Source organism: Hippoglossus hippoglossus, chromosome 6 (genome assembly GCF_009819705.1).
Source record: "Hippoglossus hippoglossus isolate fHipHip1 chromosome 6, fHipHip1.pri, whole genome shotgun sequence".
Lineage (NCBI taxonomy): Eukaryota > Metazoa > Chordata > Actinopteri > Pleuronectiformes > Pleuronectidae > Hippoglossus > Hippoglossus hippoglossus.
The window spans coordinates 6,052,246-6,078,488 of NC_047156.1; the positions used below are offsets into that span (position 1 = coordinate 6,052,246).

The following is a 26,243-nucleotide window of genomic DNA, read 5'->3' on the forward strand; positions in this document are numbered from 1 at the left end:
AGAGAGAGAGAGAGAGAGAGAGAGAGAGAGAGGATAGCTCGATGCTTCGACCAGACGACGACAACGCAGCTCCAGCTCCCCCTCCCCCACCAGACACACACGCATACATGCATCGTCCCTCAGACAGACCAGGAACAAACCATAATGGCACAATGACCTACAAACCGCAACCCCACGGGAATTATTCACAAGCTTTCAAATCAGATTCCATTAAAAGTCAGCTGCAGCGGCAATGGAGAGGAGGGGGAGTGGGTCAGGGGCGGGAGGGGGAGGGAGGCACAAGCACCCCCCTCCACCCACCCACGCGACCCCGTCCCGTCCGGAGGCCTTGCATTCTAACACACCACTTTTAATGAGCTGCACTACAAAACAAAAGACGTGCGCTGGTCACGACGAACGCTGCTGCTCCTGCTTTGTCTCCGACTGTCCTGTGAATCGTTGGAGCTGCAGAGGGATTAAACGCAGCTGTAACAATAAATTCATGAAAAAAAAAGGGAAAAGACTGTGAAGGTGCAGGCGGCAAAAAAAAAAAAGCATCAGCAGAAGAATAAGGGTTAGAAATTAGCAATTGGCGAGATGAAATGTTTCTATTACGGCTAAACAAAACAAACTTGTTGTCAGCTTCACAATAAATCTCATTCTGTTTCATTTCCAAAGCTCATTTCTTCTTTTCTTCTTTTCCTGGCTAAGTTTTTTTTTGCATGAAATGAGATGTTATCACGATAAGACACGAGAAGTAATCGAGTAATTAAATCAACTAAACCCAATAAAAGTTTAGGTAATGAAATGTAATGTGAGATAAGATCCTCACTGCAGTTATCATGCAGATAAAACAGTCGACTGCAGATGGGAGTTATTCATCAGGTCTCAGACATTCACCAAAGCGGCGGCTCCGTCTGGGCCTGAGCCAAAAACATGCTTCCGTGTTTCTCGTCTCTTTTTCAGGATTTCAAACTCTGGAAGCTCTGCAGAAACATTTAAAAAAACCTGTTGGCTCATAGGTTACATGGTGGCAAATAATTGTCTTTTAGTGTTTTAGTCACATAACTTTGTTTTTAACCCCTAATTTGATCTGTGATTCCTGTATGTGAATGATTTGACACATGGAAGTAGAAGAAGGAAATATATTTTTTTGAAGTCAAGTTATTTTCTTGTATTTGTATTTTCTGATATTAATAATAAAGTTTATGTTTAACCTGTTAAATACCAAGCATCAATACATTTTTGTAGTCATCAGGGTTTGATATCGACATCTTGGGGAAATCATTTTTTTTTTTTCATGTTTCCGGTATCGACATCGGCCCCAAAAAATCCATATCGCTCCAGTTCTACTGCAACAAACCAGAGTTGTGTACAATCACATGATCTGGAAGCAATTAACACTTTTATAGTTTCTTCTTTTCCATCCAGCTGTGTAAATTTTTATACGTTTAGTGGGATCAGGAGACAAAGTGTCCCAGTAGAATCCAGACAGTGTTTGAAATCTCCTCTAACTCAGTCAGTGGACTCATGCAGTTCCAGGTTTTCAGAAACAGTTCAGTCACTCAGTATAAACCACACACAGTCTCTCCGGCTGCCAATCACTGATCCGAGAGAGGTTGTGTTTATGATTCAATTTCCCCTCTGGAAGGAGAAAAAAGTGGAGCTACTGGAAAGGGAAAGTCTCCTGGAACGTGCTGCACACAAGCACTTTACACAGCAACACCCTAATTCCGCTTGTCCTCAGCGTCAGATGGACCACCTGTTAGACATGATGCTCATTAGACTGGAGACTGGGAGGCTGCCACGGGGCCGTCCTATCAAATAGTCAAGACTCATCCTGGAGGAATCCGGCTGTAAAACACACTCTCACTGGGAAATCACTCAGATGAGCTCATAAAAAGCAAACACACACACACACACACACACAAGTCTCTCACCTTTTTTCAAATTGCTTTCCGCTGAACAAAGAGCCAATCACCACTCCTACAGGAATCTAAAGGGCCCATTATCCAGCGGGCTGATTTTCTGTTTGTGTGGCTCCAGCTCGACACGTCGTGGGTGAAAGTAGATTATCTCATCAGGGGAGTAAGACATAACTTCTTTCAGCGCATAATGGATGATGTCTCCTGAACAATTTTTGCAATCTCGCTCTTCTGATTGGAGTTGACGTCATCAGCATGTAGTCGTACTCGTGGTGATCTTGAGCCCGTGTGTCGTCCCTGAACATGTGTCGGTCCAACGTGAGAAGAACTGACGTGGGATTACAAGACGAGGCGCTTTCCTGAAAGCAGTTTTTATCATTTCAGATATTCTCCTGTTTTTTACCTCATTCACTGGATCCATAGTTTTTAATGGCTGCATTAAAATAGCTGGAATAGCAGCACTGTGCCAGTCCCTTTGTCTCCTTTGATTTCCCACAATCCCTCTCACTGGAGCAAACAGATGATGTTATTCTCATCTCGTATATTTATAGGTGTTAACACATGTGCATGTTTTTTCTCTTCATCATCTGCTGGGCTCTTTTCCCCGTTTCTGTGACTGTACATGGGAACCAGCATCGCCTCAACCACGATGTTAAATCTCCCACAAACGACTCCGGGTCTCGGGAATCAGGTTACACTGTTTTACATGAACACGGGAAGTTTTTTCCTTTTTGTTTTTTTTTCCAGGGGTAATGAGAGTGTGTGCCAGCGCAGAAAAGTGCAGAGCGCACTCAGCGGGGCCCCAGGGGCAGACAAAACAGCATTAAGTATTAAGGCTGCTTAAATGGAAAGAAAATCACTGTGTCAACCCAATTTCCCCCCATGACGGAGCGAGGAAGCAATAATCCCCAAAATAACATGTTGACAGAAGGTGTGCGACCGTCCTGCTACCGGTGTCGTGGTAATGACCGAAACAGTGAGGAGCAGGGAAATCACGCCGACATGATTCTCTGAGCGGCAGATTAGTAATGATGAAATATTCAGTACTGCTGTGGGGATGAATACACTTTCTTCCCTTTTCACCTGATGTTGTGGTGGAGGATAGGATAGAAACACAATGTACAAGACAAGCAATTTGGTGCTGAAATCATAAGTCAGGCATTAACGATCTTGGTAATTGATTCATTTTCATTTAAGAAGCAGACATTTCTATTCTCAGATGTGAGGATTTTCATTTTTTCGCAATTTCATGTTGTTGTGAAAAGGAATAAAGTTGGGTTTTCGACTGTTAGTTTGACAAAATAAACAAAATTAAAAGTTAGCCCTAAATCAGGTTTCTGACTAGGTGGTTAATCAACAACCAAAAAAGAAAGATTAAGATAGATTGATCTGCCCCCTAATATGGATCTGCACCCAAATTTAATAGGGCTCTTTCCTGACCAATGCTGCATCCACCAGATTTTGTGGTAATCCGTCAAGTAGGATTTGTGTAATCCTGCTAACAAACAAACAAACATATCCTCCTTGGCCGAGGTAATAATTATAATCCTGCTGGTAAAGAGGAGCTATGCTGTTGCTCTGTTCCCGAGGCTCTGTTCATGTGGATTCATCCAGAGCAGCACCTGCTTGTGACGTCTCTACAGGCTATTTGTGGCACAACTCTTGGTTGCACTCAGATCAGGTGCTCGGCAAAATCCCCCATCAGCCTCAGGAAGCTATTTGAGTTTGAATATATCTGTGCCTGAAAACAGACAGAGACAGAGACTCATCTCCAGAGAATCTCCAGAGCAAATCAGCACCACTGATTAATCCACTGATGCACTTAATTACTTGCAAACTACATGCTTAACAATGGACGGACACCCACTGGAGGGCGGCGCGTGTTAAAGAGACATGGAGGGATCATGTAAAGCACAGCTGCATACAGATGTGTACAAAGCAGCAGGGTTTAATTATGTGACCCCGCTCGCATGTCAGATCACAGATAACAGAGTTCAGAGGAGGACGAGGCTCCTCACAGGAGAGATTTACCGGCCTGCTTGACCCGTAATAAGTCAGCGAATTAAGAGAGGAAGGAAGGATTCGTTTCAGCCCCCCCCCCCCCTACCCAGTGAGGCGTATACACTCTGCAGAATTATGGTTTGGCGAAACATCTTTGGCAACGAACCCTGGACCGTCTCTCTCTTAAATGTCGACTTAGAGTCCAGGTGCAGAGAAAAAAAACATTTGTGTCATTATTAAATACAATTTTCTTTGACTTCTCCTCTAGTGCCACTAAACGTTTGATGTCAAGTATTGAGAAATTACCTGGAGATATTCTAAATCCCGAGAGGATAAATGAATTTTCAGTTTGTCAAATGTTTTGTTTTTTTGACCTGCCCATCCGCTGCAGCTGTACTTTACGTTTTGGGCTAATTAGCCAATGTTAGCATGCTAACACGCTACACGAACATGGTCAAGATCAACAGACGTTATTCCTAATCAACATCTGCACATGCTAGATAAAGATGGATGACATGACGACCCCCTGAGATTGAAGCTAAACCATCTTGATCGCCCCCTTTTGGCACGCTGCAGTACAGGTCGTGAACCTGCCTCCTCCTCCATGTTAGCAGATGGGACGTGGATCAAAGTAAAAAGTCATAGTGCACTTCAAATACATTTCTCTCAAAGAGAATGTCATTCTTATCACAATGTTTGTTTAAGTATTCATGTTTCCAGTAAGTTTGGATTTATTTAGTCATTTGATGCATGAAAAGTCATGAATCTGAGCTTACTCTAGTTTTCTGATGCTTCAGCACAGAGAACAAAAAACATGCTTGCAGAGATTTACTGTGCAAGTTTTTGTCAAAGAAGACAACTCCAATTTGTGCAATAAAATAAAGTGCTAGATTTTCAGTTAAGCTCAGTTCCATCTTAGTCTCCAGCCCAAATGCAGTAGTGGGTGTACGTTCACCTCTGCAGAATAATAAAAACACTCGCAGCAATGGAGACCCGGCTCCCTGCCCATGCCTGTTATTCCGGTGCAACACAGTGCATTCTTCTTGATGGAGCAGATATAAAAAATTCAAGTCACGCAAACTGGGTTAACACACAACACACTGCACACATCTAGTTCAGCCCAGTAGCCAACAGTGCAGGCCAGACTCTTGCATCTTGGGCAAAGAAATACACACTTTAGCACTTTGTGTGATGTGTCGGGTGTCGACTGGCAGCTGTGGTCATGCAGGGGGGGAGCCGGCAGGAAAAGGCTGCTCCGCTGCCACTCACAAAATAAAGGGTCGGAGGTATTCATGATGTGATGTCCTGTCATTCTTGTATGACACTTAAACTGCGGCAGGAAGAGGACTAAACACACATCCGTGGTGTGAAAGCAGATATCCTCTGAGCTGCCCTCCCCCGGCTTTCCTATAAACCTCAGGGACTTCTTTTGAGGGCTGTAAGTGAGGGACCTTCAGCGAGAGGCCTTCAACAACACTCAAGGTGTGCTTGCAGATTTTTTTATGAGCTGCAAAAAGAGCCGTTACTCCTTCCAACACTTCAGCTGCCTTTCCTGGCGCTGAGGAATTTTCTCTGAAACCCACAAGAAAAATACTTGTATATGGATTTTTTATGACTTGAAAAGTGCACCTGCAATTAACCTCTTCCCTCTTTTGGCTGAGAAAAGCTGAGTTGGAATAATGTTGCTAAGTACTGCAATGCATTGAAGGCAACGTCCATTCTAATACATTTTCTTTTTAAAGCGTCCAAATTACTCCGGAGTTTAAGAGTCGCTAAAACTGAGAGGGTGAGAATCTGGACGAGCAAAAAACTGAGATTATTTGACACGATGACAAAGACACTCACACACCCACTTGCTGCTTTACTTCGCCGATTCAACAAGCTCCCACCAACATGACCCCTTTCCAGAGGTAGACAACCAGCATTAGCCTCGGCTACCAGTGTAGAACGCAACATGGACACTCAATTACAAGTTGCTGTGCCTGTCGTCTTTGCCAACAGCTGCTGTTCAGTTAAATTCTGCATTCTACGATGATTACATGCTCAGAAGACAAGCTTTAATGCGAGAAATTCCTACCTTGTAGTATGGATGTAGGCTGAGATTGTATACTGTACATGCAACGTATACATGAAACAATTCTAAGACCCACAACCCAGGACAAAACAACAGCCTCACAACATCTGACTCGGTGCTTTCACCTCTTCCTCTTTGCATTATTCATGTTATGCTGACAAAGTTTTCCGGCCTTGCCTCAAGCAGACGTGGACGGTGGATTTAATGGACACTACTTTCCCCAGACATCAGGTACTGTACACTGCAATCAAGCCCACATCCCAACCATATGAGCTCATCCATTTCCAATAGAGCGGAATTGTGGTTATTAATCTTCGTAACGACTTCTAATGTGGAATTTGAACTTCACAACCCCACACAGCGCGTGTGTGAAGTCTCTATTCCTTTCATAGCAGGAATCCATGTAATGGTGTATTAAAAAGCCTTTGTTTGGGATCCACGTTGCATTTTATGGCCTTGATATCACTTATAATGATGGGCGGCTGAAAAATAAATAGTTCCATGCCTGTTGTATGAAAGAGCATATAGTCAAACATATGGCCAGTAAAAACAAATTGCCTGTGTCACTGAGATTTGTTTTTCTAATAACATCTCAAGTGTAGTACAGTGAGAAATGTTTGGTTGAGTGAGAACAAAGAGCTGCAGCGCCGTTTCCAGACCCCCCCCCCGTCATGTAGGAGGCTATCGATCGTCCTGTGGGTCACGGACCCCCTCGTTTCCCCCTCATCACTCCCTCTGCTCAACGACGCCTAAGGACTGTACATGTCATCTCATTTCACCAAGGCAGCGGTGAAGGGGGGGGGGGGGGGGGGGGGGGGGGAGAGGCTCGAACAAATCAATTACCAGCCTCCTGCTTCGTAGCCATATCACAGGCCACCACTGGACTTTGATTTTGAGGCGGAACGCTAACATCTCTGTTTGACTCATTCAAACTCATGATGCTCCAAACCCAAACTGCATATTTTTTTTATAGTTCGAGACTAATTTTGACAATGTAAGCACATGGTCTAGAACGCTCGCTTTGACCTCCCATCATGCCTCAAAAGGCAGGATTATGAAGGATAATAAGGAACAAGTATGGTAGAATTTAAGCTGGATGCTTTGAGTGCAATGTGAGGAAACAGAGTATAGGACATTAAACGTATGCTGGTTGTTTAAGGGTAAAGCTGGATGGAAAAGAAACTGGATTATTGCATCCTGTCTCCTCACAATCAGAGCATTCTGGGAAAATTCACAGGTACCTTCTGTTCATTCCTGTGCAAAAATCAACAGAGAGGAAAGAATAACAAAACAAAGGAATTAGAATCATGAAAGATGAATTAGCTTCACCAAAATAGTCAACACTGCTGAACACTGGTGTTTAATCCAGTTCATAAATCTCACAATTATCCCACTGGGCCTTCTGTGTAGAGGCTACTCCCAAATAAACAACCCACTTCTATCTTTCTTAAATAAATAAAGTCCCAGCAGCAATAAACACATCATCAAGCAAGTATGTGGTGTCAGGCTGTTGTATGTGTATGTGAGGGAATAGTGTTTAGATGAAGTAATGCCGGAGACATGTCAGGATATCTGTCCACAGTGGCCACAAATGTAATGAATAATTTAAATTATTTAGAATGAGAAAAATTTGAAAGTAAGTTTTACTTAGTACTTTTCCACTTCCTATTAATGCCGAAAATTGGATGCAATTCACCTCGGGGGGCAGCAGCAGCAAGGCAGTCGTCAATGTACATTGAAATGAAGTGAATGGAGCTGAAGGGCTTAAAACATATTTACATTTCCGAATGAAAAAAATAATATGATATATATGATATGACCCTTTGTTTTTCTTCCAGCGATGGCGGTATCACGCGCATATCACGCTCAGTTAAGAATTTATGACAGTAGGACACCCACCACAAGTAGTCAAAGGATTCTTGTGTTTGACAGCCACATGTAAATCTGGCAAATGTAAAAGTCATGGTGGCGTTCACACAAAATGTGCTCTGGTTAATGCAACATGGCGAATGCCGTTTGTGTTGGTGACGCCAAAAACACTCACACAAACGTGTTTTATTTGTGCAAATTGAATATAATGGAACTTTATCTATAGTTTCTACCCCTTATATTTATAACATGTATTTTCTTGTACCCCTTAAAGTTTATGTCCTGGGGCTAAAGCTCCATAGGCTCCCGTTCATTCTGGACTACCTCGTGAGCGCCCCCTGCACAACCACAGAAGCTGTGAGTATTAGAAATGTTCTAGTATATGTACAGGATGACTTGATTTTTATTTTGGCCCTTTTGTCCTCATTACCCTTGCAGCATTTTTAGTAACACTCTAACGTCATCAGGTGTAATTTGCTGCTTTAGAAATTATGCAACACACTGTGTGCTCCCGCTGAGAGGCTTCCTAACTATCAGCTAATGAGGGCATTAGAAAACCCTCCCTGACTAAATTAAAATGAAAAATGAGCCGAACAGATCATCATATCACATGTTTATGAAGTTCATGAAGGTTTTCGAGTGAAACTAATGGAGGCTACTGCACAGAGCTGGAGAGGCGATGAGAGTGCTGTTGCACCACACGCAGCTGAACTTGCATCAGAGCGGCTTTACCGGATTGACAAGGTGAAAGCTCTCAGCTGCTCCTTATTTACCATTTACCATCTTGTCATACTGCTCCCACTGTTGTGATAGATTGTGTTTACTTATCGAGCTGAGACTGACAACTCCCGACTCATTGTGACACACGTAGCATCATGATGTATTTACCTAGAAGGCGGCTGCCGCTTATTTTGTCAGCGTTAATGTTGATCCTTAACACATCAACCACCACAACACATTATCCGACATGTGCAGCCGAACATCCGTAGGTAAATAGCACCAAGGTTTATGAATATGCAAGTGACCTTCGCTTCAAGGTTCAGAGCTGTCGGAGTGTGTGTCTGTGTTGGGATGAAAACTCCGTGCATGTGCTGAACGGAGAACCGGGTTTTATCTCTGTATCTCCAGCTGCGGACAGAAAAACACGATCATTCTTTGATAAATTTTTCAAAATAAGATCAAGATGTTTGACCAGTTCTGATACATAACGCGTTCAATCAAAGCCTCAGCAGAATCTTCTGATCAAGATCAAGTTCGCCACTGCCTTCAAGCTTCTTCTTTTTAAACCTTTAAGAATTTAATGTAGTCGTGAGGTTAGAAATCATTACATTGACATATTTCCTGGGACATGCTGAATAAATTCTTGCAGGGGAAAAAAACCAGAAATCCCACACGAGAAACATATGGATCTTTGTCTCGAGAAGTTCAACAGCCTCTCGACTGGGGACTAAAAGGTTTAAACACTTAATCTGGTTTAGACTGCGGGCGTCCACGCTGCAGCAGCTGACTCTCCCTTGGGAGTCCACTGACAGTTACACAGAAAACCTCCTAAGTCTGACAAATCTGCAAATAATTACAGCTTGAGGGACAATAGTGCATTTTATTAATGAATGCATTCCAAATCTATTTTGCGGATGCAGCTGCTCAGACGAGAAAAACATCGTCCATCTGCTATATAGTTTTACAAAGAGTTGAATGTAAGAAAAAAGAAGAGGTGCCGCTGCCAATATTATTGTTAGAGGATAATTCGCAGGTTTCAGAACCTGCAGATCCACATATAAAAATCTGTTTTTGATTAGTGTAGACAACACTGGGACAGTCGATGGATCTGTGGATGTTCTTCAGCCCTGCTCAGGTTTCCACTCCCCACAGTGTCCCATTCACCGCCTTTCATTCCCCCGGCCGAGGATTCTCCTGCTCAAAATGATTAAGTGCATTTAAATAGAGATGAACTGGTTGTGTTGAACTGGAAAAGCAATATTGTGGGAAAAAAATTCACCGCCGATGGCGTCCAAGAATAAAAAGGTAATATTTCAAATGGTTATTTTCTCTCTATCAGTCAGACACTGATGAGCGACGGCCGAGGTGGTTTCTTGACGAAAACCAGAAGTGTTCTTAATAAATACCATGAGATCATTCATAATGATGATTATGTGATTATGGAACGGCTTTGGAAACGTCCTTTCCAAAATTATAGTCACTCAGACAGTGAATTGTAAAACTATTAGGCCTTGGCAACATGAAGTGTATCTGTCAGAACGACAAAAACTTGAGCAATGTGTTGAGGAAGAGATTTACAGAACATCACTACTCAAAATATTCCTAATCCCAGGCAAATATATTAATTGTTGACAAACTGTGACCGGAGTTGAACCAAGTGAAGCTTCATCACAACACTGAGATGGGGATTTGTAATTGTATAGAGTGAAAGCCAAGTTTGCAATTTAGTGTAAAACACAAAGCGCCCATGAAAACAACGGCCAATTACTCTGGAAAAAAAACAAACTTGGAACCACAGCCCAAAAAAGAAGAAGGGATAATTTTGTTTGTTAAATAAATGAATGCAATAAATGTAAAAAAGACGGCAACTGTAATCCATCCAACCATTATCTATACCGCTCATCCTTCGAGGGTCACCGAGGGGCTGGAACCAATCCCAGCCAGACATTGGGTGGATGTCAATTTAGAGTCTCCAATTAACCAAACCCCAGTCTGCACGTCTATGGACTGGGAGGAAGTCGGAGTAACCAGAGAAAAGCCACGCAGACATGAGAAAACACAGAAAGGCTCAGGTTTAACCGGGATTCGAACCAAGAACATCACATCTTGTAGAGACAGTGCTAACCACTCAGCGCCTGTAAATTGTCCCAAAACAAGTCAAGCAGCTCTATTAGAACCTCTTTAAAGAAAAAATGATAATTTTGTGAATAAATACCTCATGTGAAACATCTTTCTGTTCCAGGTGCCACGAAGTTTTCTTTTGTATTTCTACAAAACAAATGATTTGCATTATTTTTATTAAATAGTGCCACATTCCTAAAGATGTGTCTCCGACTACTCTACTGCTGTGATCCCTGAAAGGCCTGTTATTTAAAAGTTGAGTCCAGTAAACTCTGTTTCTGCCTTTTGAAACTTTCCCTCTCTGACTTGGTGTCCACACAAGATGAGTCATTTCCTCCGCAGTCCCCAGAACCTTAAGAACAGGTATATAAAGCAGTTCTTTATTCCTCCACAGACGTCACATTTTGTCATTTCCCCCCAAAAAACTAATACACTGATGTCAAGTCGTTGCCACAAATTAAAAAGCTCATCGAGCAGCCAAACATGCCAGCGTGGCTCCAACTCATCTGTTCACGGTGACAGCTGGCATCCGTCATTCAGCCACATGATTTACAGCCAAACTTCTCCAGCAGCAGAGTGTGAGATACACAATAATCTCTCACATAAATCTGATCTTTACTCGTTGGCCACATGCAACAGATCACATAGAAAACACGCACTCAAAAAACGTGTCTTTTAGTTTCTCTCTGCTAGATGAACGTCGATTTTAAATCCAGTCGTAAAAATCCAATTTAAGCCATTTTGGAAAGGGTCGCCCCTCCCACAGAAGATGCATTTTATATACAAACGTATGCAAAGTGTGACCCTGCAGGCTGCAGACACATAGGCCATTAATTTACCAATATGGATTTACACTTCACTGAATGAATGGATGGCCTTTGCAACAGTCGCAGGAAGATAATAAATGAAATCCTTATTCACCTAATAAGGGGCCAGCCATCTGTGTGCTCACAGGGAAACTGTGGTAGATTATTCCTCGTCTAAAAATCAATAACCTCTCAATGAGCTGCCGGTGGCGGACGCGAAAGTTCCTGAGGAGAATAAGAGCTGCGGGATGTGCAGTTTAGGAGGTGACATGACGTTAGCGCCCAGTTGAGGGCCGTTCGGTCGGGGGAGAGCAGACAGGCCCACGTGGCAGGTACCCGAGGCCGCCCTGCTTTACTTCTGCTGTCATGTACGAGAACCATCAGCTCCATCAATCAAGCGGAGTGACGGGCGCGCTGCATTAGCAAATGTTTCAGAGGGGCACTAAATGAGCAGCGGAGGGAGAGCGAGCACTTCGCCGGTGGTTTAATCTCGTGTTTTGTGCTGATAATGTCTTTTTTTTTTTCTTTGCTCAAGTGGAGGAAATCTGCCAGCGGGCTGAGATAATTTCACTTCAGCCTCGACAGAATCTGACTCGCCTCGAGACGTTTCTTGATATAACTGCCATTCCCGGTGTAATTTGTCTTCTTCCAAGATAATGGAGCTTGTTTCCATAAAATAAAAGATTAAGTTTGACCGTGAGGCGAAAAGACTCATTGCGGTCAAACCCCTTCTCTTGTGCTGAAAAAGAGCAGGTTGTAGGTTTCAGAGAGATTTAGTTTGAATGGCCGTTAGTTTCATGTGTCTGAAGGAAGAGGGTCTTCACCGGAGACCCCAGCAGTCACTCACGCAAATGAAAACAAAGCTCCCAAGCCGACATCACAGAGGATGGGTTCCTCTTAAGCTGCTGCCTGATTAAAACAGCCACTAATGCTTCTACCATGTGGTGGTGGTGGGAAACGTGTCTACTGTACAGGCCAGACAGGTTGTGAGGAAGCACACGGGGGGCTTCCTTGTGGTTTTGGACCCTCTTAACATCTCATCTCACTTAATATTGTGAGGCCCTGAGCAGCAGGAGTTCACAGTCAGAACAGCACATGCTCAGTGCAGATAGCCTGAAGGCCCTCGCAGTCACACTTAATCAGGGCCCCGACCTTCATATAATGCCATAATGCTCCATCAGTCATTCTACCCTTCTTGCCAGCTCTGCTCTTCCCTCTTTAGCACACCCTCAATCTCCCTCAGATTAGAAATTTATTTTTCTTGAGAGCACATTCAAGGCGTCTCATTATTCTGTCAGAGCGGCTGACAGCGCTTCTTCTCTCCAGACCCCTCAAAACCTCAGGGGCTGCTGAAGGAAAAACAGTTGCTCACTTTTTCTTCCCAACCCAAACTTCCTCAGCAGATCAAACATAAACTCCGGCCAATTGTGTGTATCCATCTTCGGCTGCAGGAGGAAGACCTCACTTGGCAGAATAGCCCGGGAGGGAAAGTCACACATGCGAAAGGTCAAAGATGAGGAGAAACACGGCGGGCCGCAGATACTGAGGGTGAGCGCTCGGCCAAAGTAAACCACTGAAATCAAGCCTGTTAAACCACCACGACTCCATCAATCTGTCACTGCTGCGATTTTATTCCAGATGACAGAGAGAAAGAGGGAGAGAGAGGACGAGAGAGAGGACGAGAGAGAGGATGGGAGAGTTGGCTGTGTCTGTGAAACACAATACAACATGAGCCGTTCCCATGTCAGACTCGTCTGCCTCGCCGAGCCATGACAAGCTACATTAGAAGCAGTCGATATATATATATACGACATTTGATTGGATTTGGTGAAGTCCCACACACAAATCCAAACATAAAACATATATATATGACCCAGAAAACATCTTATGTCTATCTGTCTGTGGCTGGAATTTCTCAAGAGCTGGTCATCGTATCAGGCTTCACACTTGGCCTGTGTGTTGTTAAGGAAGGAAGGAAGTGTAGTGTCCAAACTGGGTGCAATTTGCACACAATATATTTAATATTATATATATATTATTATATTTATATATTATATAAACTCTACTCGGTCTTGACTACAGTACGTTCACGGCAACAGCAGCGACAGCCGATACTCTTGGGGTTCTGCGTACTGAGTCACGCGTCACTGAACTTTGAATAAACAGGTGAACAGCTCTGTCTGCAGCATCAGTGGCTGTTCTTTAACTTCTGCAGGTCACTTTTACAGATTCAGAAAGAAAGACGCGACCAGCATCACCACAGTTACAGGCACTGCACTTAATTTAATAAAATATTTTGATACATAAAGAAAAGAAAAAACAGTACCAACAGTAGGAATCCAATAAAAAAAATACCTATATCCGGTTTCACTCTTTCATTTCCCACACACACATTTGATGAAAAGCCCCCTGAGACTGAGATTTCAGCTCTGGATTGGATTCAACTCTTGCCCAATCTCTGTGTTGCTATTTGATGACAGACTTGGGAAGGGTCACACACACAAGTGCGGTGGGTATTTTTCGAACGTACTTAAATGAAACTATACAAGGACCTGAGCCAGACTGCTTGTCTGGTCGTAAATAACCTGTGGTGTCCCGGAGGGTGGCACACTGCAGGCTGTTGTGCTTTGCACGCATTTTGCAGAGTACTGAAACCACGTGCTGGGTTCCCAGGGCCCAACAGTATCAATTAGGGCAGCTTGTGAAAAGATGTTCTTCCTCCACTGCTGTGGTCTGGTCAGAGGTAGGAAGTGAGGCCAGGGACACGGAGGAAGGGGAAGCAGCTCCGAAAGCCGAGATTGTCCCTGTCCACAAGTATTCTGGTGTAGACTTGGTCTGTCAGCTTGTTTGCAGGCCCTCAAATAAAGAAGTGTTAAGTCCCCCCTTAAGATGAATGTACAATGATGCTCTCTCTCGCTGTTGTGATTAAACACACAATAAAGGGCACAAGGGGCAAGTGTTCATGTGTTTCTTAGTGTTTCAGGGCTAACGGGGGAAGCAGGTTACCTACAGTTGCTAAAGTGGCCAGACCGCAGGCCCATCTGTGCTGCATCTGACTCACCTCCCACACACACACAACACAGGATACTGTAATCACATCTGAAATCCACTTTGACCACAATAATAACATGAGTCAGACCAATTCAAACACACGTGTCCTTTAGGGAACGAAGCTGAATCTGACAAGAAACGGAAAAAGTCCTCAACAATAATTGTGTTAAATTATTTTGAAATTTGAGTCTGTGTTTTTCATCCGTCATAACCAACAAGGTTTAGAGTAGATTCAGGTTTATTCTGGGCTTGTTGTTTTCCCTGTGCAACAAAAAAACTGATTGTATCCCTGAGCGGAGAATCGTCCACTTGGGTGAATGTGCTGCTGCTGCACAGATTTTATCAATTTTATTAAGACACACAATAACCTGTCAGCAGAAATAACACACAAGAGAGAACTGTAATAAGAATAAAAATAGTAGGAATTCCCCTGAGTCTTTGAAAGGCAATGCATGGCAAACACAGATGGGCAAGGCTAGAGCCGTGCACCATGGAAAACAGGATTAAAGAAAAGTCCTGGATCTGCCCCCTGATCCAGATCCGCACCAAAATTGAATAGATGCTTCCCTGACCCATGAAGCATCCTTGCACCAAGTTTCGTGGGAACCCGTGCAACAGTTTTTGCACAATTTTGCTTAAAACCAAACAAAAAACAAACGGACAGGGGTGAAAGCATAACCTCCACGTCGGAGGTAAACATGGCTTGTATAATTACACAAGACCAAAATTGCTCCAATTATAACTGAGTGAAATATGGCAACAATAAGCAGATGACTGGATTCCAACCAAGCAGCCAACCAGCTCTAAAACGTGTGAAGCCTCATTTCCCCAAGGGCATTGACTGGAGCATCATTTTTACATCCCACCCAAAAACAAACAAGTTGAATTGGCTTATTCGGGAACACAATGATGCTTCTGTTGGCCGACTAACTGTGAATCCTCTGCCCTGTTTCCTCTCTCACCACTTGAAAAACGCTAACCAGAGCATGAGCTCACCCAATTGGTTCTGACAGGTTTGGTCTGCAAAACTGCAGCAATTTTCTGCTCTGTTCAAACACTGAGGTCTTGTTTCTTTGTCCTTCGTAAACAACGCGCCAAAACAACCGGGGGCTTAATTCCTCCTGTGTGTGGGACGACAAATGGCCTCCTTCTCCGGGTCCAGAGAGAACAGAGGGACCACACAGCCCCTTCTTCTCACAATGGACAAAGGCATCTCACCCAAACGGGCCAACTTGTGTCATAACCTTATCGAAAAGAGCCAGTGTTCCTCGTCAGAGAATGGGACCACCGAGATGGGGAGGGCCCCGTGAAGAGGGGTAACCTTCTCCTCTTCCTCACTGAAAAGGGCCAACTATAGCATCCCTGTTGGATATGGGGGACAGGGGCAGTTTTTGTTTCCAATGGCTTTGGGTTCTCTGCTTACACGTCATGCCCCCTCTCATCCACAGTCCCGTTAATCCCATTAATATGAAGAGGGCCAAGAGCCCGAGAGTGGCCACGGCTTAAGAGCCATCAGCCAGCATTAGCCCTCGAAATCCAAACCCTTGTCTAGACCCATTAACAACTTAGCCCTGTGGAGTCAAATCATTTGAGACCCATGTCTAATGATGGGAGCATAACCTATAGCGAATCCTTAACGATCATTACTCCCGATCAGGACGTTTTCAGAACTGACGCAAATTATTTGAGTATAAAAAACAACTATTTTTTGGGGGGGATTTGATGCATAATTATATCTGATGGCAGCTTTCATTTTCTGTCACATTATTGAGTTGTTGGGTTGCATGTCTGCCACACGACACAGACCAGGCAAAGGAAGGATTTACTTGTTAGATGATTTAGTTTGGTATTACACATTATTCCCCATCTAAGGCGATTATTATCACTGTGTGTCTGTGTGTGCGTGTGTGGGGGCCGGCAGTCGTATACTGTATGCGTGTGCTGCTATAACCACATGATGTACTAGGAGAGATTATCTGTTTGCTTTTAATTAAATAGCCAGGCAAGGAGCACTGAGAATATCCAAAGAGGACTGAGGTCAACGCCTTGTGCAGTGCAGCGGAGACAATCTCTAACGCCTCAATCCACCACCAGGCAAACCCACCCAACATCTACATATGGCCCATTTCTCATCCAACTGCTGCATACCAGTGGGGTGATTACAAAGCATCAGAGCCTGATTAATTCAGCTTTGAAGCGGCTTGCTGTGGCCTGGCTGGAGCACAGCGAGGACACGGCAACTGCTGGTGAGCAGCTTCCAATCCCACAGTAAGAACATCGCCTTACCGCTGTAGAATATCACAAATGACCATCAGCTGAAGCGGGCGAGCACTGGAGAGATTCAGCCCCCTGCACGCCGCCACGCATATTCAGTTTCATCCAGTGGCAGATAGCAGTTTGTTCCAGTAATCACAGCGAGACCCGTAGGGCTGTCCTCTCCTCCGCTCTGTGTGATCACCTCCACATCAAGATATCACAGGTACTTAAGACTCATGTATGTATCATGTATCTCAAGAGTCTAGACGCCATCTGGACCCGGAGGTTGCGGGTGTCCGGTGGCGTCACAAGAGCATGTTTTCCGATGTAAAATGTCATTCAGGATTACTGTGACCACCGGGCTCAGCGGGACAAAATGCTATTGTTCTGAATGCCAGATTATCCCGTTAGTTGGCTTTTATTTATAACTACAGCGAAGGAGAGATGAGAAATGTAGAGACCACGGAATCACGAGCAGTAAGTGGCTCAGCTGGCCAGGAGTCAAAGTGACGGCCAGCTGCCCGAGGCATATGCATCCATATGGCATGTGCCCTAACCACTCAGCCATAAGGTCAGCCTCACTGCCAATTTGTTATTATGGTGTGACCATAGTATGGTGGATATAAAGATGGACTCTGCTTCTCCACTGTGAACAGTGTTATAACTACTCATGCATCAAGAGTACATTCGTTTTATTTCAGTGTTGTCATATCCCAGAACAGCTTCTCTCCTCGTCTTTGTTTTTTATCATCTTCAGCATTTCTGCATCTGAAATAATGTAGTATTGGTCAAAATGGCTGATTTACAGTCAGTCGTACAAAGTATTGACAGTAGAAAATAATCGTCACTTCCAGTTTCTTGTAGGAAATAAAATAAATCATCTTCGAATAGCAGCGGCTGAACAACGGCTTTGACAGTCACTGGGAAACCTGGTGACCCAGAAAGGAAAAGTAGGGAAGAGGAACTCCACAATAAAGCAACGTGAATCCAGAGTTCTGCTGCGTCGTGTGTATCTTAAACAGTCTTCACATGTTCGGAAGTGCACCAATAAGACACTTTCTTAAATCTAATCTCTATTGCACATTTTCAGTTTATTATTTTCTGTCTCACCCACAAGGGACTGAGAACAAGGGCCAACATTTTCAAATTGAGTTTAAGAGGTGAAATTCAATAACCAAGACACAATTTGATGAAGTCTTATTGAGGCCCTGATGACAGTAAGGGCAAAAAAAGTAGTGTGTTTATTTAAATATCCATCCAAGACTCAAATACTAGTAATTCTATAGGGTTTTGTGGGTAAATCAAACAAGTAAGAAACATATCTGAACCCCTCATTACTGGTATTTTTAGAAACAAATGAATTTTGGCCAAACTAGCTTATCTGCAATTGTGGCGAGAGTGAAAATAACTATTTCTTCCCTGATCGTCTATCTGTTGGAAAACGAGAGCTTTGAAAAATGAAGATTCGATCGTTCTGTGGTGGAAACTGAGCTGAGCCTTCAGGGCCCTTGTAACCACTACCAAAACATCCACTACCGCACTGGTCTTCAGTCATTTATATCAATTCTTTGTTTTCTTTTTATAGTTGACATTGAATTTAAAGCAGCAATAACTGATACCTTTGGCCACAAGGGGGCAGCAGAAACAAGCTGTGAACACAACCTTTATCAACCACTAACGTTTAGCCTGCTATGGCCAATTTGTTAGCAAATATGGCTTCACGTTAACTTTGATTTGAAGTTGTGTTTTTTGGCAAACTGTTAAATGTAAGTCTACTATTCAGCCTACTTTTAGCAACATTTGGCCTTTCAACAAATCTTAAAGAACAAATGTGTCTTTTATAGCTTTCATATCTGCTCCACGATCTTAAACTCTAGCTAGTAGCCAACTTTGTTTGTCTATTTGGTCCTCGGCAAGTAGTGTAGGGTTGTTTCTTTTAAAAGAAGACATAGAATGTGTTTATATTATATATAAAAATTCCCTCTGGTGATATATCGTTTTTTGTGAATCTAAAAGGTCTGGAAAGTCCCCACTGCTCCTGAATCACCTCATCCAGTCGTAATGTCACAGTCCATCATTGTGATGTCACCATGCCCCATATTTGGTAGATGTATGCCTCGCGGTCAGTCTGTTACGCCCCCTAACAAAGCCAAGTCAGAGTCTGACATTGACCAATCACAACAGAGTGGGTCAGATGACCGATCATAGAAGACTGAGCTTTATCGAGAGGGGCAACTTAAAGAGACAGGCGCTAAAACCAAGCATTTCAGACTGAGGCTGAAAAGAGGAGCTGCAGCAATAGACATTATAAGGAAAGTGATGTGTTTTCTGATCATTAGAGAATATTAACCTTTCAGGGAAAAACCCAAATTAAAATTATGAACCTATAAATGTAATAAAGCTCTTTACACTGTGTGTGTGATCATTTTCTGTTGTTAGTTAAAGTGATTCTATTCACACTACACAGGGTCATTTGAGGTATTATGTACAGTATATGCTTTAGTCTAGGGGCCGTCTTCACTGACTCTTTTACGCACTGTCTGTGTCATTGGGAACTTTGATGTCTCCATCCTGGCAATTACGAGCAAATTCAACATCTTCCATTTGAATCCACTTCAAACCGTCCCCCTCTAAACTGCAGGAGGGAGAAAAACCAAAAAACTGCACACCAAACGGGACCATCTGGAGGCAGTCATTGGCTGCTGGAAGATGGCGCCCTGAAAGGCTTTGGGGGGTGGTAGAAGGAAAAGCAGACAGCGAAAACGAGAGGCAGAGCGAGATGGAGAGACAGTGGAGCGGTTGCGTCTACCAAACCATGTCGTGAGTCCTCTCTGCGAGCAGGACGGTAATTACAGGGCGCAGACGGAGAAACCCTGACTGGGGGAAAAAAGCAGAGATGCTCAGACTGCTGGGTTGCCGCCCTTGGGCCCTCAACATAACCACAATGCTAACCAGCCCATCGTATACTAGAGGCCATGAGAGTAGGGTTCCAGATCGGTGCACTGACACATGGAGCCAAGGAGGTGGCGGTCGCGGGCACAGACAGCGACGCAGAATCCATGTCGGTGCAGGTCGGCCAACGCAGGCCAGCGTCCACCTGACAGGAACCACACTGAGTCTTCAGATCAGTAACACAAGCTCCATAAAGGCTAGAATTCAACTTTAGGGCTTTTACGATACATGATGCAGTCAAGAGAGAGGATCACACACGGCCTACAGTCGACAAGAGGCTGATAAAATGTTGCAGGAGTCAAAATAAATAAAATAAAACACTGAGAAAAATAGAAGGACACCAAAAATAGACATCCACTACTTTTTTTCTGTCTCCGTTGATCATTAAACAACATGAGTCACCCGCCCTGTGTGGCTTCTTTGCCGTCATCAAGTCGGAGCTCACAACAAAACCACATCAGCCGTGAAGGGTTTCGCCTCTCCCCCCCCCCCATCGCAGACTCATTCACTAATAAAGCTTTCAGGGCATGAAGGCGAGGCAGCGACTCGCCTTCACCAAGTGTCTGAGCATTATAAATCATCGCCAGTGCCCAGGGAGGCTGCGTCCTTCAGCGTGACCTGCACACACATCCTCGACCAGTCGCACCTCACGACATTGAATGAGGACAGAAAAATGAGGTGGCTGCAGTTCATCGCATCCATCAGGCCTACCGACAGGGAACAGTAATCCATGGTAGCAGTGTACATGGGTCGGGAGAAAAAAAAAACTGTCATGTCTGTGTGACTGTGGAATGCATATCTCTAGAGTAATTTATTATTTATCATTTATCACACTTGAAATTTGTATAGTGAAAGGCCCAGAGAAGGGCAGGGTTGACGTTTGTGCGATTTGGATACAGGATACGTTCAATATTAATAACATTTAAAGAAACAGGAGACCAGTGCTCGGTAGCGGCGGCGGCTGGGACTCATCAACGTAAGGGACCGTTTACCTAATTGAATAAACAGGTGAACAGCTCCTTGTGCAGGAGGTGCAGCGTCAGGGTTCTGTCTGTGGACTGAGTCCTGCAGCCGCCACTCAAATACTGCAGGTCACTTTTATAGTTTCAAAAAGAAAGCTGCAACTAGCATCACCACAGGCCAAGCAGACAGCCCATTCCAAACAGGCACTTCTGCAAATGGTCCGCTGGCCGGGAGTCAAACCAGGGACCTGCAGCTTGAGGGCATCCAACCCATGTTGTATGTGCTTTAGCTGTTTGCCCCTTTAGGTCACCCCCTCCCCCCAGGAGCATGATATAAATTTTGCCACCAGCAATCAAGCAAACAATGCCACTCCCCCCGCAAGGTCTCTAATGTGCAGGCTTAGTGCACAGAATATTGGACCAGTATTTCTCCTCTGACATTTATCTGGGCTTTCCCCATTCCTTCACTTAGCTCCGACTGTAGATTATAGCAGCAGAGATATGAACATCGTGATGTATGATTCCCATTTTCCCGGAGCAGGTGTCAAAGTTGTGTATGTGCTAATGATGAGTGTGACCAGGGGAGAGCGAGAGGGGAAAAGCTCCCCCGGGGAGATTTGGCACCGAGGAGCAGCCACTCTTCCAGCCTGTCGTTTTTATCGAGGGAGGGGCCATGACTGACTGCAGGGTCCGAAAATTGCCTTGCATGAGATTTTTTTTTTTTAATGCCCGGAGGATAACATTTCTTGTAACACGTGTTAACTCTTTCGTTTAACCGTGACCTCCTAATAGCCTTGGTTGCTATGTATAGACTGAGGTTTGCTCACATTAATGTGTAACCACTAAACAAACCTGTGATAAGAAGAAAACACAGTACGCTGCACGGTTATGTTTTCTGTGCTTGTCGACTCCCTTTACAAAGCAACAAAGTCATTACGTATTCCAGCTCCATACCGAGAATAACACCCAATCGATTCCAAAACCTCAGGTGACTTTTATGCCAGCTCTGTAGCCCCAAGGCGTGCACCCACACACACACACACACACACACACACACAGACACAAACAAACTGCAAACTTTTAATCACTAGATGAGCAAAGTCAATGCCCTGGCTTCACAGCTGGAAGCGAAGGGGAAGCACAATCCGTCTTCCCACAGAGAGGAATCAATGCTGCACTGTGAGAAAATATCCATAAACAAATCATCAGGCGACTATTTATCATATTCAAGGAAGGACTTTAAATGAAACATCAGCGTTTGCAGGAGTATGTGGCCCTTTATTCTGACGTCCTTCGAGTCTAAATCCAGTTTCCAGGCTGCAGATTGCTGCAGTTTGATTTATTGTCACTAACACATTGAGTTTTTTTTTTTCCCATTATGACAGCTTCTTTACAAGCCTGTTTTCTGCACAGGCTCAGCATTAGCAAGTTAGATGAGCCTCTGCGTCCAGGACTGTTTCACTTAGCAAAATCATACATCTCAATCGCACCCGCCCTCCCTCTATCTCCCTCCCTTCCACCAGTGGAGCCCGAGGGGACAGGAGACGGCTGCTAATTGCGAGTTGAACCAAACACACGGTGTTAAAAACAGATAACGCTGGAGATCATACAGCCTGCTATGAAAGAACATGCCAGAGAAAAACGTGTTTCTTTTTAAACCACTAGCTGTCATTCGTTTGTTTCGTAAGAAACCTGCACTAACTTGAACCAGACCTCGTGCCGTAATAAATAACATTATGTTAACATCTCCTCGCAGAATAATCAAGAGTTTGGCATTCTGTCTCACTTTTGAGAACTTGGAGGCGCGTGGTTCTGCAGCAGCAGCTGACTCTGCAGCGGCAGCACCAGTAGCCTCTCACCTCTCCACAGCGCTGCCACTCCCTGACAGGTTTATGGACACACAACACCATCTTTTTCCTGCACCGGGCAGCGGGGATCACCTGACCCCTGAGTGCAACGTGCAGCCACAAGAAGAGAATCAGACTCTCAGCAAAAAAGGCCTCGGGGAATGTGTTAATGTTAAATCTGCACAGAACAGTAAGTGCAGCTGCTAAGGAAATAAACTGTAGCAGGAGTGGAGGGTGTTAATGTACTGTTTGTGCACTAGGCTATATCCTCTGAGTGTGTTTTAATAGTCACACAACACCTGTCATCCAGTGCTACACAAAATTCTGGCCGGAGCAGCTGCATTTAATCCTCATGTGCTTGAATAAGACCTGTATTAGCTGTGAAAAGTGATAGTAAGACGATACAGTGACATATAGGCAGGAGAACCATGGTGCAGCTCTGACCTACATCAAGGCACGGATGGAGCATAACTGAGCCTGAGGCACTGTCAACCGTTCAGCCAGCAGATATCAGAAGGGCCAGCAGTGAGTAAACCATCGCAGAAGCTGAGCCGAGCGCTGTAACCGCGGCTATTCTTTACGCAAATAAATAATGAAATTAGAAAAAGACTTTGCTCAAAGTGTCTGCAGGACATGTTTGGACAAAGGGACTCCTGCTGCGGAGTGAAGAGACGTAGTGTGCGTCTTCTCCAGAGATCAATTATTTCCTCGGAACAAGTCAAGACTCGGAGCAAGTCCAAGCTCTGGAGACTGCAGCACTTTGCACTGAGGCTTCTAAGCACATTGATTCCAGGAGATAGAAGACTACAGTGGAAATGTAAAGATATAAAAACATGCAGGCTGCAGGAATATATACCATTATACTAGCAGCTACCATAAGAAATGTAGGTACTACTCATTTAGTTATGCTTACGTTTCCTTTATCTTTTGACATTCATTTCAAATGATGTTGTAATATTATATCTACTGTCATTAATTTCAGATTTTGTTTGATATCAAACGCTGTCTTTGATTTAAATTTGCCTCTTGCCTTTGATGTTTTGTATTCTTGGATTGTATTTATTTTACCTCCTTGTTAAAGCTGTTTTTAAAAAGGTGCAATATAAATAAAGTTATCATTAAATGTGGACATGTGGGAGCAGATTATTATGACATCTGCAAAGTCACTGAGAGCTAAAAGTAAAACAGATTTTCAACTGACAGGACCATGCTCTGATTGATGGACTGATATTTGCACTTGGAACTTCCTGCATGTGTCAGTGAAGAAAGCTCAGCTCACTGGAGTTAGATGCACAAGACAAACGACTGAAGTTAGTATTCCTCCATGTTTGTTGTCCAGCAGTTAGAATCCCTGTTACAGGTGAGGGATCAGGTGCAGGGACTCGCAGTAACGTGGGAGCTGCACGTCATTCATTCATTCATTCATTCATTCATCACCAAGTACCTGTCATCGTAGCAGAAATCGGCGCCCAGAGTGTTGACATACAGGACCAGAGCCACGGCGCCGCACAGCAATTCTGCAAACATCTCTCTGCGTCGCTCACACCCGAGGGAATAAGGATAATAATAATAATAATAATAATAATAATAATAATAATAAAAACAAAATGTAAGAAAAAGTGCAAAGCGAGACCGGGAGAGACAGCGAGCTCTCCTCCCTCTCAGTCCGCGTCTTTGTCAGGATGTCTCCGCGAAAAACAAGTCCGTCTCCCCCTCCATCATCCTCCGAAGTGCACAAAGTGGATAATCCCGTGCGCGGCCGCCTCTCTAACCCATGTTGGGTGCGAGCTGCGCGGGCTCGAGGTGCTGCGGGGAGCCGCTGGGTGCGTGGAGGTGAGAACACGAGCAGCGTTTGGGGGGGAAAGTGAGCCACACGCACACGCACGCCGTGCTTCCTTCCTCCCTCACCCGACGCCGAGCGGCAGGACTCGGCCTCTGATGCTCCGCCGCTGGAGGAGCGTCGTGATGGGGAGCGCGGTCAAGCTGCCGGGGGCGCGCGTGGCACATCCGGTCAGACCTAGAAAATAAAGCGTGCTGAGAAAAATGTTTAAGATGAGATGAGATGAGATAAGATAAGATGAGATAATCCTCTAATTGCAATATTACAGCAGCAAGAGTCAAGTAAGTAATAATAGGTATCATGAAGTGTAAGGGAATATAAAATATATAGAAAAATATAAATGGAATACAAACTAATATATACAGTGTAAAAACATGAAAACATATGTACAGTGAATGGATTGCGCATGAATCATTGTATTTTGAACTGTCAATTTCTGTCAGTGAGACTCAATGGCTAATGTGCAATTAAATTCACTATACACTTTTTCACAGGCTACATATTCTGTTTACAATTATATATATTAGTTTTTATTTCATTTATATTTTTAAGTATTGCATGCTACTTATGATCACTTTACTGACGCCCTCTTGTAAATTTCCCCGCTGTTGGATGAATAAAGGATCTTATCTTATCTTAATGAACCACACTTCAACCGAAGCTAATATAAATCTTAATGTTTTCTTCAAATTTCATTAAATATAAATCCTGAAGCAACTTTACATTAGTGTTTATTTTCTCAATTCATAAAATAAAACTTTATTTTACAGAGAAAAGGTGTTTGCATCTATATTTCCCATAACTTGTGTGCCTCTATATGCTTTTATATATTCTATGCTTAGATTTTATGTCATTTGTTGCACTTTAAGCTGCATAATATGTATATAGAATGCGAATATATATAACATGGATTATTTCTTTTTAACATAAACATGAATATTCCATTTGCAGATGAAATGTAAATGAAATACTATTTTTAGTTTAATTACTTTATTCTCTCAACTTCATGAATTAATATTTAATTTATATTTATCATCCATTTCCCCCATGGAAATGCTCGACTCTTCATTTATAATGATTTAGGTTTTATTATGGAGGACAATCTGCTCCACTTCCGCTGCTTCTCTCGCTTTCTCCGGTCTATTGACGCAGTTGTGATCCAAACGCATGTGGTGAGGAGATCTGCGGCGCATGCGCACTGCCCCCCCTCCCCCCCTCCTCCTCCTGAGCTGTGGATAAATCACAGCCCATGAGGTTCACTCACCAACAGTAGTGCTTAATGTGGAGGTGGTCCTGTCACTGCAGGTATAAACCCACTGATTCACCGAGCGACACCATGAAGGTTTCATTTCATTTCATAATCATTTCATTCCCTCAGAGTTTAGCAGCATAATTAGTGGTTTATTATTATAATCAGTGTTGTCACATTGCTCATGTATCTCCAACAGTGCAGAATAAATTATGGTTTGGGCTAATATCTATATCCTGATTTCAATAATTAGAAAAACCTAACTCATTAAAGATCTCCAAGATGATTGTGTGGCATCGCTGTTATATCATTGTGTTTGTGAATTATTTTGCCAAATCTTATATTCTTATACTGTTCTGGCTTCAATACTCTAAACATAAATGATCATAAACAGCAACTACATTGTTGTGCTGTTTCTTCTGTTGAAAGTAAAAAGAAAATTAAAGAAAAAGATGGAAGATTCCTAATTTGTTTATTAAAAATATATCTTATAGTCAGCTTGTAGTAGAAATCACAGTTTTCTGAATGTACCTCTGACCCCTTTCGAATGAAAAAAGACAAGCTGTCATATTAAATCATAAGAGGTAAAAA

General features: G+C 43.5%; 1 protein-coding gene across 1 annotated transcript in view; it reads right to left on the reverse strand.

Moving 5' to 3' along the window:
- Positions 1 to 24,504, reverse strand: part of tmtc2b (transmembrane O-mannosyltransferase targeting cadherins 2b) — a 95,304-nt gene extending 70,800 nt beyond the window's left edge. The window contains exon 1 of the mRNA XM_034588348.1: positions 24,008 to 24,504. Coding sequence (XP_034444239.1) covers positions 24,008 to 24,090 — 83 coding nt within the window. The 5' untranslated portion in view covers positions 24,091 to 24,504. The remainder of the gene's footprint in view (positions 1 to 24,007) is intronic.
- Positions 24,505 to 26,243: the final 1,739 nt, after the last annotated feature.